Consider the following 15416-nt stretch of genomic DNA (forward strand, 5'->3'; position numbering starts at 1 on the left):
CGTGCAAATGGTCATGTGAAAGTTGCACACTCAGGTTTTGGGGAAACTCACTTTAGAGCTGGACAGTGGTGATACACATTCAACAAGGTTGGGCTGAATGCAGTATCTATGGGGGCTAAGTGAGAAAGAAGACAGGCCTCTTGTGCCTCTGACAGTTGGGTAGAGGAGGCAATTTCAGCAGGCGCGGCTTCGAAATCCCCTCATGTACACAACTATTATAAGGCGCAGGACCCTAAAATTCTTCAACATACTAGAAAACCGTGTTTGAAAGGTGGGAATAGAAACAACCAAAATTGACAAGAATGGAGCACTGGTTAATTTGGGGAAGGGGTTATAAGTGCTGAGGTGGCGGCAGGATCGTGGCAGTTGCATATCAAGACCTTCAAACTTTGCCTCTTATCGGCTTTACACATACAGCAGCATTCAGCAGAGTGGCTGAACCACTTCAAACTTTAGGGGTGGTGGTGGCAGGAATACTGTTTTTAAAGCTAGCTGAAGGGGGTTGGGAATCCCTGCAAGTAAAAAGCAGCCAGTATTAGTGGGGAGAACAGTTCCAGCCCTAGTCTGCTCCTTGCCATTCTCATTTTCCAGGTGCACAGTGGTGTTTTGTTTTTCACTACAGGCAAGTATTCACCCACAGTCTGAAATGGAAGACTCCATTGTGCCATCTCAGAATTCCAGTACCTCAAGATACTGTGGAGCAGGCCTTCTGAGGGGAGGTTGGAATTGTTATTCCAACATGGAGGTTGTGTCTCCTTAGCAACGCAACTGTGAAAGAGGAAGGCAACTGGGACTTCTCCTGACCTTCTCTTCTCCTGGTCCCTGCCTCGCCCCCCCCCCCCCCGTACCCTAGTTTACTGTGGAGCAAAAAATAAAATAAAAATAAACGAGTTTACTCCAGAAGGGGCAGCACAGCAACGGGGATGTTAGACGAGCAGGATGAGATGCAAGCTAACTGTCCCACCATGAGGGAGTTGTGGAGCCATGCTTGACACAATGTGTCTTCTTTATTATCATTTTACGCAAGGGGTGAGGAACCTTTCACAGCAAAAAGCGGGTGGGGCAAAGCATGGGACTTGCCACATGACATTGTTCCTTCTACTCTGTGCTATTTTCCCCTTTATTTCTGATGTATAGAGAGAGAATGCTGCTGTCCCGTATTTTTCTTTCCAGCACCTATGGCAGAATGTAATAAGATTTGCAGATGAGCATCTTAAACTTGTGTGTGTGTGTGTGTTTTGCACAGTCCTAAAATAGCATAATGCTGAGAAAATGCTAATCCACAGCAGTGTTTTCCTGCCACATTTTACTGTGGTAGCCTTAAATGTTAATAAAAGTCATGAGTGTTTTCTTTGTATTTCATTGTATTTTCTTTGTATTTCATTGTATAGTAGGCCTCATTCCAACTAGGCAAAAATTACGGATTTCTAATCCAGGCAAGCAAGGCCATGTTCTACCCAGGCCACAGCACTTGAGGGTGCCACGGACACCCGAACCCTGCTTTTAAGTGTAAATAAAAAATGTTGGTGTTTCAAATCATGGATCTCCTGTGTGACATTCATACAGAGCGGGCAGTCAGGACAGAGTCTTTACTTACCTCATTTGTTTGCAAGATCTAGGCCCCAAACCCCTCCATTTTAGATCATTTAACAGAATTAATGAAAGCAGGAAATTTTCCACTGAGTTGTTCCACAGCTGCAAGGCAATGACAAATGGAGTTTGCCTCAGGGCCACCATGGCTACCGAGAATGACATTTGTGTCTGCTACCAGAGCTGAATCGTTATTTACCCAGAGGTGGGATTGTACAGTACCGGGCATGGTACAATTATTTTGGGGATGGAAGTAGTTTTAAAAACACACAGGTGAAAAGCCTGCTCTGGTTGTAGTAGCAAGACCTTCCCAGGTGAGAGACGGAATAATTATTCATTTATTGCATTTATATCCCGCCATTTCTCCACAACAACCCTGTGAGGTGGGTTAGGCCGGAAGGCAGCAAGCGAAAATTAGAATCCTGGTCTCCCAGGTCTTAGTTCCACACAGTATTCACTGCACTTGTCCATTAGCATATCAGAGATGGGGCAGATATCTTATATGTATGTTTGGCAGTGATCCTTTGCATATTGGTTGTAATATTGTGGTGGTTGGTTGCTAATTTCTGTGGTAGTGAATAACTGCAGTAGTTGTGGGGAATGGATTGTGAAGGTGAGACTGGGTGCACATTGCATTAACTGTGTTTTATGCAGGTTGGGATTTTGCATTCTGCTGCCCTGCAGTGCTCTCCGTCTTGACTTCTATGTATATTGTGTTTATGGATCTAGTGATAGCTTATGTATTTGTAATTTTTTCTCTCCTTGTAAATCGCCCAACGTTGTTTTTATTGTACTTTGTCCTTGTGTGCATCTGTGGTACTTTTAATTTATTGCAAACCACTTCAAGATCTCCAGATAGTAAATGGAAATAATAAAATGACTAAATGACTATTGTCCTTGCCTTCCAAAGCTTTTTAAAAAACAAAAAACAACCCTGTTCCTGTTTCAAACTCAAAACTGCATGCGATCCTTCCATGTGGAAGGATCTAATTACATTTTAGATTAGAGGATTAACGCCTCTTTGATTCCTGATGCCACACTTCAGAGGATCACTCGAGAGAGACTAATCCAAATTGAATGAACTCCCTTAATAGACTCCCTCCACCCCAATCTCCTCCTCCTCTTTTTTCATTTTCCTTTGAAAGTGACAAAAGTTGTCACGGTTTCGCTTTGAAACCCCCGTGGGTTTTGTTTGCAAGCCTCCTCCCTTTCCCCCAGTGATCTGCCTCGCGTGCCTCGTCCTCCCCCTGCGCCCCAAGCTCAGCAATATAAACAAACCAACCTCCCTGCCTTTGACTTGCTCATTCGCACGTGCTCTCCCCGGAGGAAAAAAAGAAAGTGGGAGGGTGTGCTTGCAAATCTAGAGAGGCATTCAGATCTCCCAATCGGAGCTAAAATGAAAGAGCTCCGCTCTCAACAGCAGCCCCTAGGGTGGGCCGGTTTTGAAACCGCCAGTCCGTTGAGACTCCCTGTCTCTTGGCACAAGGAGGGGAGGGAAGGAGGAAGGGCGCCGGCTCGGCAGCAAGCGAACTCTTCGCAGCCGGCACTTGCTGTCTGGGCTGTACCCGATCAGCAGCTCCTCGGCAGATCCGGTTGCCGCGATCACGTCAGGGCAACGTTGAGCGCCGCCCGCCGCCTGGACGGGGCGCCCGCGGCGGCGCACAAGAAAGCGCTAGGCGCTTGGAGACGCCTTGGCGAGCCTCCCGGCGGGGCGTGGATCCGGCAGCGGCGGCGCTTGGCCGCCAACGCCCGCGAAAGGAGGCGCATGCTGGTGCTCAACGTGGCCTTCGACCGTCTGCGGAGCGTCGTGCCCGCGCTGCGAGGCGAGCGGAAGCTCTCCAAGGCGGAGACCTTGCAGATGGCCAAGATCTACATCTCCATGCTGAGCGAGCTGGTGCAGGAGGTCGCCGCCGGCGCGCCGGGGAGAGAAGTGGCAACCCAGGCTCCTGCGACGCCACCCGGAAGCGACGGGAACCGATCGCCTCCCGCTGCCTTCCCAGGATCAACAAACTGATCCTGCCTAGCAGGGACCTGCTGCGGCGGAGCGGATCCCTGCCCCACAACCCTTTGCAAAAACTGCTCTCGCAAGGAGAGGGGCTTATGCCTAGACAAGCGCGCAGGACTTCGGCTGCAGCCTTCTCCGCCCGGTCAAAAACCCCTGATCTGCATCAGTGTGCAAACATAAGAGGGTTGTTTTTGTTTTTTGGAAGGGGGGGGGGGCAAAAAAGAAAGAAAGTTTGACTTGAAAAGGAGGGGGTTGCTTTCTGGATAGACGACACGCTCGTTCGGGGAGCGACTCCTCTCTCTCTCTCTTCCGTGTTTATATTATGTGCATGGGCGGCGTTGTACAAGTAGGATTAAGCTTGGGGTAGTAAAAGCACTAGGGAGGGAGTCCCACTGGAGAGTGGATCGTACTGCGTTAGGATTGCGCTGCTAAAGTGCGATTCTATCAACCCGTTAGATTTGCAGTCCAGTCCTGACCCTAGTTTGCTGGAAGGGATCCCCATTGACTTCACCAGGACTTCCTTCCGAGTAGACACTGTTAGGCTTCCGTTGCTACTTAAGGGTGAGCCCCATTTAATTAAATTGGACTTCTCAGTAGATATGTACAGGCACGCTTGCACCTGGGCATTAGAAGCATTGTCTTAAGAACACCCAGGGAGCATCTCCCTTACCTTAGCCTGTAAAGCAAGATGACAGTGAAGTCACTGGGTGGGTCTCAGCCTTAAGCCAGTGACAAAATGTTCACTTTGTTTGCAATGTAATTAAAGGTTTGTAATGATGGCAAGCTGCTGGTTCATGTCTGCTTCAGGGGAAAAGGCAGAAGCTGTACAAACCCTGTATGTTTTACTAAGAGCCTTAAAGCAGCATGAGTAACAGTAGGATCCTGCACATGTCCACTCAGAAGTCCCCTTGAATTCAATGGGGCTTACTCCCAGGTATGTGTGCATAGGATTGCAGCCTTTCTTAACCATGAAGTTGCAAAGACATCTGTCTCCTTCTATCACTTACACAGTGGTGTCCGAGATTAGATGAACTGAAGGGCCGACCAGAGTTGTTGAGCTTTTTTTAGGGTTGAAGTTGTTGAAGGTTGGTGTTTTGTTTTTTAGGATTTTACCTCAGGAAATGAACTGCCACAGGGGCCAGATTTAACCAACTGGTGGCCGGATTAGGCCCCCGAAACAGACTTTAGACATGCCTGGCCTACATCAATATGCTGGCAGATATGCAGTTATTTAAAATTTAATCAAAGGGTTAAAAGGCAGTTTTTTTAAAAAAAAGTCTTTGAGTGCCTGCCATCCAATTAAGTGTAATGTAAAGCGGAGAAAATAGACAATGTGTATATTTTTTTCAAAAATAGTGGGTTTCCCCCAGAATGCACAACCTTCTTTTCCAGCCTTCACTGTAATTTCTTCCCGGTTAATTAGCTTAAGCATCCTCATCACACAATGCACAATTAGCTTATCACAAGAGACAGGGAAAGGGGGTTGGACTAGATGACCCTTAGGGTCCCTTCCAGCTCTATAATTCTGTGATTCAAATGGCCTACCTTTGAAGGCCAGAAAGGTCAAGACAAATTTAAGGATAGCTCTATCACAAGGGTGGGGAGCCTGTAGGCGTTCCAGATATTGCACATTTGCCAACAATTGGCTATGCTCTTTGGGGCTAATGGACATTTGGGTCCAACCACACCAGGTTCCCCATTCCTGGCCTTGTTAACAGCTGTCACTAGTGTTGGAGAACTTACATACAGGCTGTATAACTGACATGCAGATGTGAGAAAGCGGACAAAAGGGCATGTTGCTGGCATGCCCTGCTTAAAAGCTTCCCAGGCCCAAACTAGGCCAGTCTTATACACACCTACCAGGGAGTGAATTTCTGAGATGGAGATCGTGATGGCATTTTAAAAGCCTCTTATAAACACATCTTTACTTAAGCTTTTCTTAACTCTTGACCCTTGTACACCACTCAGTTTTGGGACAATACAGCTGCAATTTCTCTTTATGTCTCTGACACACACTTTACCCCTCAAAATAATCCTGTAGTTTAAGGGATGCTGGGAATTGTAACTGTGAGGGGTAAACTACAGTGCCTGAAATACTTTGAAATAATGTGTTTCAAATGTGCTGTAAAGGTACACTGTTTATATACCACCATTGGAAGGAAATTGCATTGAATATTGTTTTATTTTTATTATTAAACCCCTTCAAAGAGATTATTATATTATGCAGATTATGTTTTATATAAACATAGACGCAATGGAGTTTACTCCATGCCAAACATGTATAGGCTAGTGCTGTTAGTTACTCCTTTTAGAAACAAACAAAATTAAATGGATCTCTGACTCAGGCAACGTGTTCTTATGTTGTTAAATGTGATCATGAGCATCATTAGCTCACCGTTCTTCCATTTGTCAGCAAAACACAGTGTTTTCGTGGCATGTCCTGGGTGCAATTACACAAATTGTATTTTTAAGAGATTAAATCCGGATTACTGTTTTGAGTATATGGAGTAGAGTGAAGGAAACCTGCCAATGCTTACTGTTGTTTAGAGTGCAGTTCCCATCAACTCGTCTGGCTGAGGCCTTTAGGAGTGGGGGAGTCCAGCTTCAACTAGAGGACCACAGGTTCTCCATCCCTGGTCTAAAAGGTAGTAAATAAATTAATCACTGAAATAATTTACAGGTACAGATTAGAGATGGGCAAATATATCCATTTCAGTTCTACACGTTTCTTGCCTTAAATTTGGTTTGCTCCATGTCCATGTCTGCATTTTTAAAAGAAATCTTCAAAAAAGTGTGCGTGTCTTTTCATGTTTTTGCAAGCAATTTCTTGTCTTCTGGGTTTCTGGGGGTTTTCCTGTTGTTATTCTGTCTCACAGCTACAATAAACCTACCATTAAAATTATGGACTGGTCATTTCTTCGTCAGAGGGCAAACGGGCAAATTTAGTAGGGGATCAAATACTTTTTCCCCTCACTGTACACCCTCCTCTTGTCACAAGACAGAAGTACACTCTTCTCAATCTTCAAATCCTTTATTCTCAAATGGCTTACTACATTTGAGACACACTGCCCAAATATTATACTGTTGCCACATCAAGCCTTAGCCTTCTAGAAATTTGGGGTAGCAAGAATGTTTTCAAAGAAAATCAGAAATGAATTAGAGAAGCTACTTGCTTTTATTCTATTAAGATAATAAAGGTCCTTCATAACTGCTGAAGGTGGCATTTCCTAGACATTGTTCCAGTTAAGTGGATTTTCTGGAAGTGCTTATACTTGCCTTCTGAACGCTGTGTCGCTGTCAGCATATTTTCAGAAATAATCATTGTGCATTAAGAGACGAAGGAACAGAGGATGTGAAAACTACTTGGAGTCCCAAGTGTAATAATTTCTGTTAGAAGTCCAAGTAAAAATGGAAAGCCAACATTTCACTGCTTAAGGGAAAAATAATTTCGATTTCATATATTTAGGAGCCATTGCACAACACTGCTGTGAGTCAAGAAGTTCAAGGTGCAAATTTTGCCTCTCTTCCCTGGGTGACAAGCCTTTACTTTTTATAATGAATGATTTTAGAATGTTGTTTATGCTGTACTTTTGTACTGTTTTATTGTTAGCCGCCCTGAGCCCGGCTTCGGCTGGGGAGGGCGGGATATAAATAAAATTTATTATTATTATTATTATTATTATTATTATTATTATTATTATTATTATTAATTTTTGATTTTTTGTAATAGTGGTGTCTGTGCGTATGTCTTTTTATTGTTGCAAATGGCTTTAGATGGGCTTTGTCTCCATTATAGGAGAACCTTGTTGTGAAGCCTTCACCTACTTTCTTGGCAGCATCTAAGGACGCTGCATGGGGTAATAGGGATTTCCATAGATGCTGGTAGAGCTCTGTTCTTCCAAGGCAGGTGCAGACACTGCAAAGAGTCATTGTGGGTCTAACCAGAGCTCTGTGTGTGCTGCTCTGGGGTGAAGTATTACTATTTCAACCCAACACTGGTAGTATGTCCAGAAAAACATTTTACCTATCTCAGGGGACGCCTATCCTTGTAACTTTACCTTGCAGGTGCAAATAATTATTAACCATTCACTCTTATCTGCGCATCACAGGGTAGGTTGATATAAATCTTATCAGGCCCTTGTACAGAAGGAACCATTATATAAGCTAATTTCAAGACTGCATGATTACACCTCATTATTACTGCTGAAGAGCAGATCTACAGTACCAGAAGCACTTCTAGTGCTTCCAGAAATAAGCCATTATTAAGGCATTAGCACAAACACGTTAATTTATCATGCAGATAAAGCAGCTTCTCTCACCATGCGTGCCCAACATAGCCCTGGCAGCTTGCATAAGCTGGAACCAAAACTGCAATGTTACCGGCAAGTAAGCTTTGAACTGGCCTTGCTCTTTAGTTAAAAAGAGCTTTCCAGTCAGCTTGTTTGGGGCCATTTTCTAGACAGGTGTGTATAAATTAGTGTCAATGTTTCACTGAAATGAACTAGGACCTTTTGTTTAAATTAAGCCTTGAATTGGGCAGTTCAACCAAAGTTTTTTATAAGGCCCCTGCCATGAATTAAGCTTGATCTCAATTTTAGGCAATGAACAACTTGAAGTCTACATATTTTGACATAAAGATGAACAAACCACTAGGTGTCTTGCTTTTCGTGGCAGCTGTAACTACCAGGGTGCTATGTGCATAGGATTTTTCTTTGGTGGGGTAAAAGAAGGGAAATAGTGTATCTTTTGTTCTTGAGCAAATTTACTCATCTGCTGAAATTGCATATGGCTAGCCCATCACATGTAGAGCATCACTGTGAGCTTGTCCATAGCAATGCCACGTGTGTACACTTTGTACCATGTACAACTGCATTCCATAGCGCTCCTGGTTATTTCAATTTGAGTCTCTGAGGCCTCACTGGCCACAACTAGATGTCAGACAATCTTCCGCTTCAATACAACAGCAGTGGGGAACTTTTGGCCTGGCAGTTCATCCCAGACCATTGGCCATGCTTGCTAGGGTTGATGGGAGATAGGATCTAGGATCTAACATCTGAAATAGCCACTTCAATTCAGCAATGACCAGCCCATTAATCCGTATGAAAACAATGGTAGACAAAGCTAGATAATACCATAGAACTGTAGAGTTGGAAGAGACCAAGAGGGTCATTTAGTCCCTTTACAAGGCAGGAATCTTACACCCAAACCCATGACCCTGAGATTAGGAGTCTCATGCTCTACCAAATGAGCTATCGTATAAACCTAAAGCCTAAATATGAAAAAGTTATATATATTTAAATTGATGCTAATGCAAGAGAGGTCGTTCTTTGCTATTGGTATCTAACACTAAATCTAAACAAGATTTTTAAAAGCCTTATTTCAATAGAACAAATTTAATATTAGCATGCAAATTGAAATGTTGCATACTTTCATTCATTAGCCACTCAATTCTCAGAGATTTACAAATAAACCTGAATGCACATGAACATACTAACAGCATACCATGAGATGATAAAAGAAATTGGGTTTAACACACAGGTCAATTCATCTTGTTTCCGGTGAAAGCAGTTTCTAGCAGTTGCATATACAATGCATGCGGAGTGACCTCAATACTTACCTCCAGCAGAGCTACTTGTTTTTATCGTTCAAGTTATCCATAAGTAATTACTGCATAACTGGCATGGATACCTTTTTGAAGCCCAAAAGCATGTGTTGGCTACCAGATGGGTGCTACTGGTTGAAAAAGATAACTGACTCTTATTAAAATGTTAGTACTTATGAAGGAAATGGCCCACTATCTAATCCAGAGCTTTCCAAACTTTTCGTCTTGGCGACACACTTTGAAGACAGGCATCATTTCGCAACACAGTAATTCACTTTTACTAGCAAACCAGAGGTTAAACTAACGCCATGTAAGAGATATGGGCACATATTGCGCGGCACACCTAAACACTAGCTGTCACACTAATGTGTGGCGACATGCAGTTTGGAAAGCTCCAATCTAATCTCTAGCACCCCAATGAGAAATACTCTTTTACCAATGACACTCCAATTATAACAGAAGTGGACAATGGGATTCTCTCATATTGATTGTGGAAGCACAACACAGACACCATGGTGACGCTGCCACAAACAGCTATGGGGAAGCACTCTTGTCAATCTTTAATCTACCCTGGGTAGTTGTTCTTTTAATAACAGTTTGATCTGCAGCAATTACCAAGTGATAAAATGTTTAGCACCAGCTGTTAGACAACCCAGGCCAAGTTCATTTTCTGATCACAGAATGGCATTCATAGTTAGAATAATTTCAAGATGGCAGCCATACCATTTGCTGCTTCACATTAAAGGTCATGGGTAGAGTCTCCAATAGCAAGAAACTATGCTCATTACATGTATGTTATGTATTGAAAGTAGCAATTTTTATTCGAGTTAAAATTATTTACAAAAACCAAAAGACATACTTCATGAAACTGGTACAAACTATTATTCCTGCCGTTGGCTTTTGCTCCAAATATCACAGCTGAGAAATACTGTATAAAATAAAAATAGGATTGGATTCAGAAAAGTACTCTACTGTTCTAGTTTCCAATTGCGCTTATTTACATATATATTTACAGTGGAAAAAAAGTTACTTTAAAACTTTTAAATGTGAAGGTTGGCCTCAAGTACCCATTTAATGCAGAGCTTGATGAGGTTTAAAACAAGAAAGCACACTGCAGCTTGCAGGGTGGTTTCCTGACCCTCTCTCCAAAAACCAAACAGTCTGCATGTTTCAGTGCTTGCTAATTAAGAAATGCTCAACACAACGAGTTTAACCAATTCCGATCCAGGTCATTACCAGTGTAACAGAGAAGTGTGGCTCCTGATTCCACCTCATCACTGCATCTATTTTTAATCATCCCCCGTCATTGCGCATACAGAAAAAAAGCCTAACTTAAATCTATATGAAATCCAACTAAAAATGAAAGCCATTGCTCTAAGTTGTTAAAACTAAATGCCAAAAAATATATCCAGTAAATCCTGCATCTCAGAAATAATTTACAAGTACAGCTTTACTAAGTTGCTCTTCCTCTCACAAGGAAGCTCTATCCAAGGGAAAACATAACCTCAGCAATTTTTTTTTCTAAGTTACACTGGTACATTGTAGGGGGGTAGTTTGCTTAATTAAGATGTTAAGGAAAATAAAAATAAAAAAGCAGGACCAATATAGGATTTTGCTTCTAATCAGTCACTTCCTTACCAAATTCCCAACAATCTGCATTATCAAAAATAGGAAGACATAGAAGGCAGCCACTGTATGTAAAAAATTTACAGCTGGCACTGATACAAAAGCACAAGTTTGTAAGTTTATACATGGAGATAACACAAGATCTAAAAAGCAGGTTAGATTTTCTGTTATTTCTCCCACCCCTCATTATACACAGAACTAATATTTTTATGGCTTCAAGTTTTACAAATTCAATGAAGTAACATGATGCAACTAGCTACACAGGTAATGTGGAAAGTGTCTGTGATGCAAATGTCTCAAAACATTTTGTGAATAATTCAAGACCAGCTTAATAAAAACCATGAGCAATTCTGTCCATCGGAACAATGAGTGCGAGAAGTCACTAATGTCCAAAACCTCTTTTACAAAAGTATTTAGCAGGGATTTTTGTTCCATTAAAGTCTCAACACAATCCTTTGCTGTGAACTAGAACCCCATACTGAACAAAATCTTCACTATATTCAGCTATTTAAGGCTTTGTATTGTATGCATTTACCTGCGCCATACTAGAGAAGAAATAGAAAGATTATGTCAACTGGAAACATTAATCCCCACTGGTGTTTTAGCTCCACATTTCTTCCTTGAAACAAAAACCAACAGCTTCTTTTCCTTTCTTTTTTGTGCATCATGAAGTGTAAACTCCCCTGGCATTGAACATTTTTTTCACATTGTCCTTTTTAACCAGGGTGCTTTACAATTCCTGCATTTCAAAGAAATACAGACAGCCACCAGCTGGGAGGGGATTATTATTTCTTCTTCTTCCTGCATGCCTCTCTTAGAGCTATGAAGTGTTATGGTCAATCAGTTTACAGTACGTAGGCCACGACAATTTTAAGAACTGAGAAGTAGTTTCCAACAACCCAATTTTCAATCAAAACAGTATAAAAAATAAACTATCCAAGCCTCAACCTCTTTGGATTCCAACACATTTTAAATATAGACAGTAGTTAAAATCACAAAAAGTATTTAAAATTTTTCTATTTCTTATGATTTTGGAATAATCTCTTTAAAAAGCAAGAGCAAATTAAACTCAAATCAGAGCAATGCTGCTGCCCAGAGCATCTTTATTAGAAGATTTTTTGATACCTCAGTAGCTAAAGCTGCCTTTGCACCTGGCTGGCATGAAAAACAGTGGCTCAACAGTAAACAGCAGTTGCACTACCAGCAGCAAGTTTTCCCCTTTAAAGTTGTCACAAACAAAGCCAGAAAAATAAAGAGGGAGAGTAAACCCTGCCAAATATATTTAAATACTGCACTGCATTATTATAAACATAATGAATTCTTGATTTACTTTCCTCAGATATTTCCCCCCTAATTTTTGATAGTTGCAGATTGATGTGGTGGTGAACTGTCTCTCGGAAAATGCTGAGTGTATGGTGAAGAGACCAGGTAGCCTTAAAAATCCAAACACGAATGAGACTGATGAATGCTCTTGGTGGTGCTTCCTCGAGGACTTCTTTCACGACTTCCTTCCTTTATCGGAGGGGTAGAGCTCCAGCATTCAAGTGCCTGCGGCAAGACTCGAGTTTCTAGCAGTGTTCCAAGTATTCAATCACTCTAGAGATAGTTTTCTGGCCTGTTGTCCCAACAGCACACTGGGAAGGAAAGGGGGTGTGGAGGGAAACAGGGGACGTTTATTAAACGTTTAAGATGCATTTTCCCACCTAATTTAAGGATTATGTGACAGCAGGTCACAGTCTGGAATGCTATGTTACATCAACCTAAGTAGCAGCAGTTCCCCATTTACAAGCAAAGCGGTCTATTTACAAACAGTGGTCTGTAATTTATAATGTCTCAGCCTTAGAAGAAGCCATCATTTAACATCTGCTGTTATTTAAATAAATTTGCAAAAACAATCTTGCAACACCAGAGAGATTTGCTGCAGCTGCCACAGCTGATTTGGTTGAAGGTGATCTTAGGTATTTTTTGGGGTGGGGGGGTGGGATTTGACTGCTTCACAGGCTACAATACAGGCAAGTCTAGTGGTGTCATTTGGACAGATGGAAGAGGATAAGTCACTTAACCTGCTCACTGTTAACCCCATTAAGTGGGGTGGGTGGGACAGAGGTTGCAGTTCCTTGACAAGTGGAAAACTGCCCCACCAGAGAGAGAAATAACAAGGAGCTGTCACTCCAGATTATCTTCCTATGCCTGCCCTTCTATTACATCAGGGCTTGTAGAAGACGGGATAATATCGACTAGTACATTACTGGGTTATTTACAGTTGATCAGCAAACTTTTCCATATCAATGAAAAGGCTTCTCAGTTAGGCTGATGAAAATAAATAATAATAATAATAATAATAATAATAATAATAATAATAATAATAATAATAAAATAATAATAAAATAATAATAATAATAAAACCAAACATTTGGAGAGGAGAATCAGGATTTTTGCACCAAAGGATTGTGAGCTCAGTTCTGCCACTGCCAACATATATCCTCAGAGGTGCTCTGTGCAGGGCATCTCACAAACCAATGGTGTACCTCCGGAGTTCCTAGTAACACACACACACACACACACACACACACACACACACACACACACCCCGAGCTTGCCTACCCTTCCATAAGATGACAGGCATACTGGTATAAGTCATCTCAAGCATTTTGATCTGAAACACCAGACAAATAAGCAATTGTAATATACTACTTACAGTAAGGTTCATGAAACTGAGAAACTTTTTCAGCATTTCTGTCATGATTGAGAAATCCCCTTCAGGCAAGTATGTCCTCACAGTAGTCACATTGATCTAAGGAAATAAATGCAGAATTAGGAAGTTTCTGACAAGGCAATTAAATCGACTTTCCAATACGACGCTAGAATAACCAACCCGCACATTTATTCTCTTTTCCTGCTTGACATACATCTTTCTTGTAGTACGGGCACGATGTCAGAAACCTATCTGCAATGCCTTGACACAACAATGCTACCAAACCTTTTGTAGTTGACAGTTTTTTTGCTAAAACACAAGAGCTTCCAAGTCACAAATCTCAACGTTTCGTGAAAGTTGGAAGCAAACCCTGAGCCTTAATGGAAAAGCCAGAGCCCCTTCTTGCCCCTTTCCATTTGCACACAACTACTGAAATAATGTTACAGCTGGTAACTATACAACACACAGGAAAATAAAAAAGGAGAGAATATCAAGCATATATAAAGACCCATCCACAGGATTAGTTATTTCCATTCTCTGAAGAATGTCCCTTCAAGATTTAGTAATGTTGCTTTGTCATCTATGGTTATTTACAAGCATGTCCTAGACACTCCAGTTGAGTGTGTAATATATCCTCAGGGAGGGGAACCGGTTAGTGAGAGAGCACATTCTTCGAATGCAGAAGGTACTCCATTTAACCCCAAGCATCGTAAGCAACAGGACTGGCAAATACATTGGAGAGCTGTTGCTATTCAGAGCTGACGATACTAGGATAATAGAGCAAGGAGCTGGCTCAGCATGTAGGAGCCTGCTCATTACTGAGAGCTCTGCTGAAAGTATGACTGAATTTCCATTAGACTAACACACTGAAAAGCATCAAACTTTTGCACTTTAATTGACAATGCAATGTAACCCAAAGCTGGGTTGACAAGATAGTTTTGCCCCTTATGGAAACTGCATTTTGAGACAGCTTGAAGCATATGAAGTAGTTGAAAAAGGTTAACAACCGAAGTTTAAATTGTAAAATGCCTGTTCCCAAGATCCATTTCATGGTTTCAAGACAGTCTCTTTTACCCAGCCTTATAGACCCATTTAGTAACCATGCAGAAAAGTTTTCTTACTGGACTCTCCTGGCAAAGGCATCCCAGAAGCAATGCTGTGTACGAGGCCACAATGCAATCTTCCATGTGCTTCCCAGCATGCTGAAGGGCTGCAAGTAAAAACAATAATATTTGAAGTATAACCAAACTATATTTTAATGTCACTTTGCCCAAATACTTATAAAGCAGCTACTTCTATGTGTTCTATGTGTATGTGCACATGCACACATAGAGCATAATTCTGTACCCAAGAATGTCAACATTTCTAACTGTGGATATTGTGATTTTGTGGAATGCCACTGTTGCCGAGACCAAGACCCTCATCCCATCCCAGTAAGCATAGTTAAGTTTATTCCCCTTGCAGACGCAGGGCAGTGTGATAAATTAGATGTTCAGGTGGAAACCATAAAAGGAAGGGAAGGGAATGATTACAGAGAAGAGTGCTGGAAAACAATGTTTAAGAAAGGATCAACTGATACAATGTTTGAGCCAGAATAAATGGGCCAAAATTAAATAGAAGTATTAGTAAAAAGGGAATATTAACGTTTACTATGACAATATGTCAAGGAGCAGCCTTTTGTATTTTTGTAACAGTAACAATCTTCAGCAAAAGAAGCTGAAGTGAGGCTTGTAAGAATCAGGAAAGTACTTTGATCCTTAATACCACTGCATTTTTGGGAAGAGATTAACTAGGACAAGAGTCCCAGTTGCTTTAAAAGGGAAAGAAAGAGGATTCTAAAACTGCAGCTCTTGACATTTTTTAATTTAGCACTTCTTTCCTTTGCTGAGTTCCCCAGG

The 15416-nt window shown here is 41.7% G+C and overlaps 2 protein-coding genes across 3 annotated transcripts in view; one reads left to right on the forward strand and one right to left on the reverse strand.

The window, feature by feature from the left end:
* Positions 1-2886: 2886 nt before the first annotated feature.
* On the forward strand, positions 2887-6497 carry LOC114596796 (uncharacterized). Its single transcript, XM_077930580.1, has one exon. It carries the CDS (start codon positions 2987-2989, stop codon positions 3602-3604), a length of 618 nt encoding a protein of 205 aa, XP_077786706.1. The 5' UTR covers positions 2887-2986; the 3' UTR covers positions 3605-6497.
* A 3495-nt stretch (positions 6498-9992) lies between these two features.
* The window catches only part of WAPL (WAPL cohesin release factor), a 41399-nt gene continuing 35975 nt past the window's right edge, over positions 9993-15416 (reverse strand). For both annotated transcript variants that reach the window (XM_077930579.1, XM_028729282.2), the window contains exons 17-19: positions 14640-14728; positions 13522-13617; positions 9993-12457 (exon numbers count right to left, since the gene is read on the reverse strand). In XM_077930579.1, the coding sequence (XP_077786705.1) occupies positions 12392-12457; positions 13522-13617; positions 14640-14728 (251 nt within the window). In that variant the 3' untranslated portion in view covers positions 9993-12391. The remainder of the gene's footprint in view (positions 12458-13521; positions 13618-14639; positions 14729-15416) is intronic.

This window comes from Podarcis muralis, chromosome 6 (assembly GCF_964188315.1).
Source record: "Podarcis muralis chromosome 6, rPodMur119.hap1.1, whole genome shotgun sequence".
Taxonomy (NCBI): Eukaryota; Metazoa; Chordata; class Lepidosauria; order Squamata; family Lacertidae; genus Podarcis; species Podarcis muralis.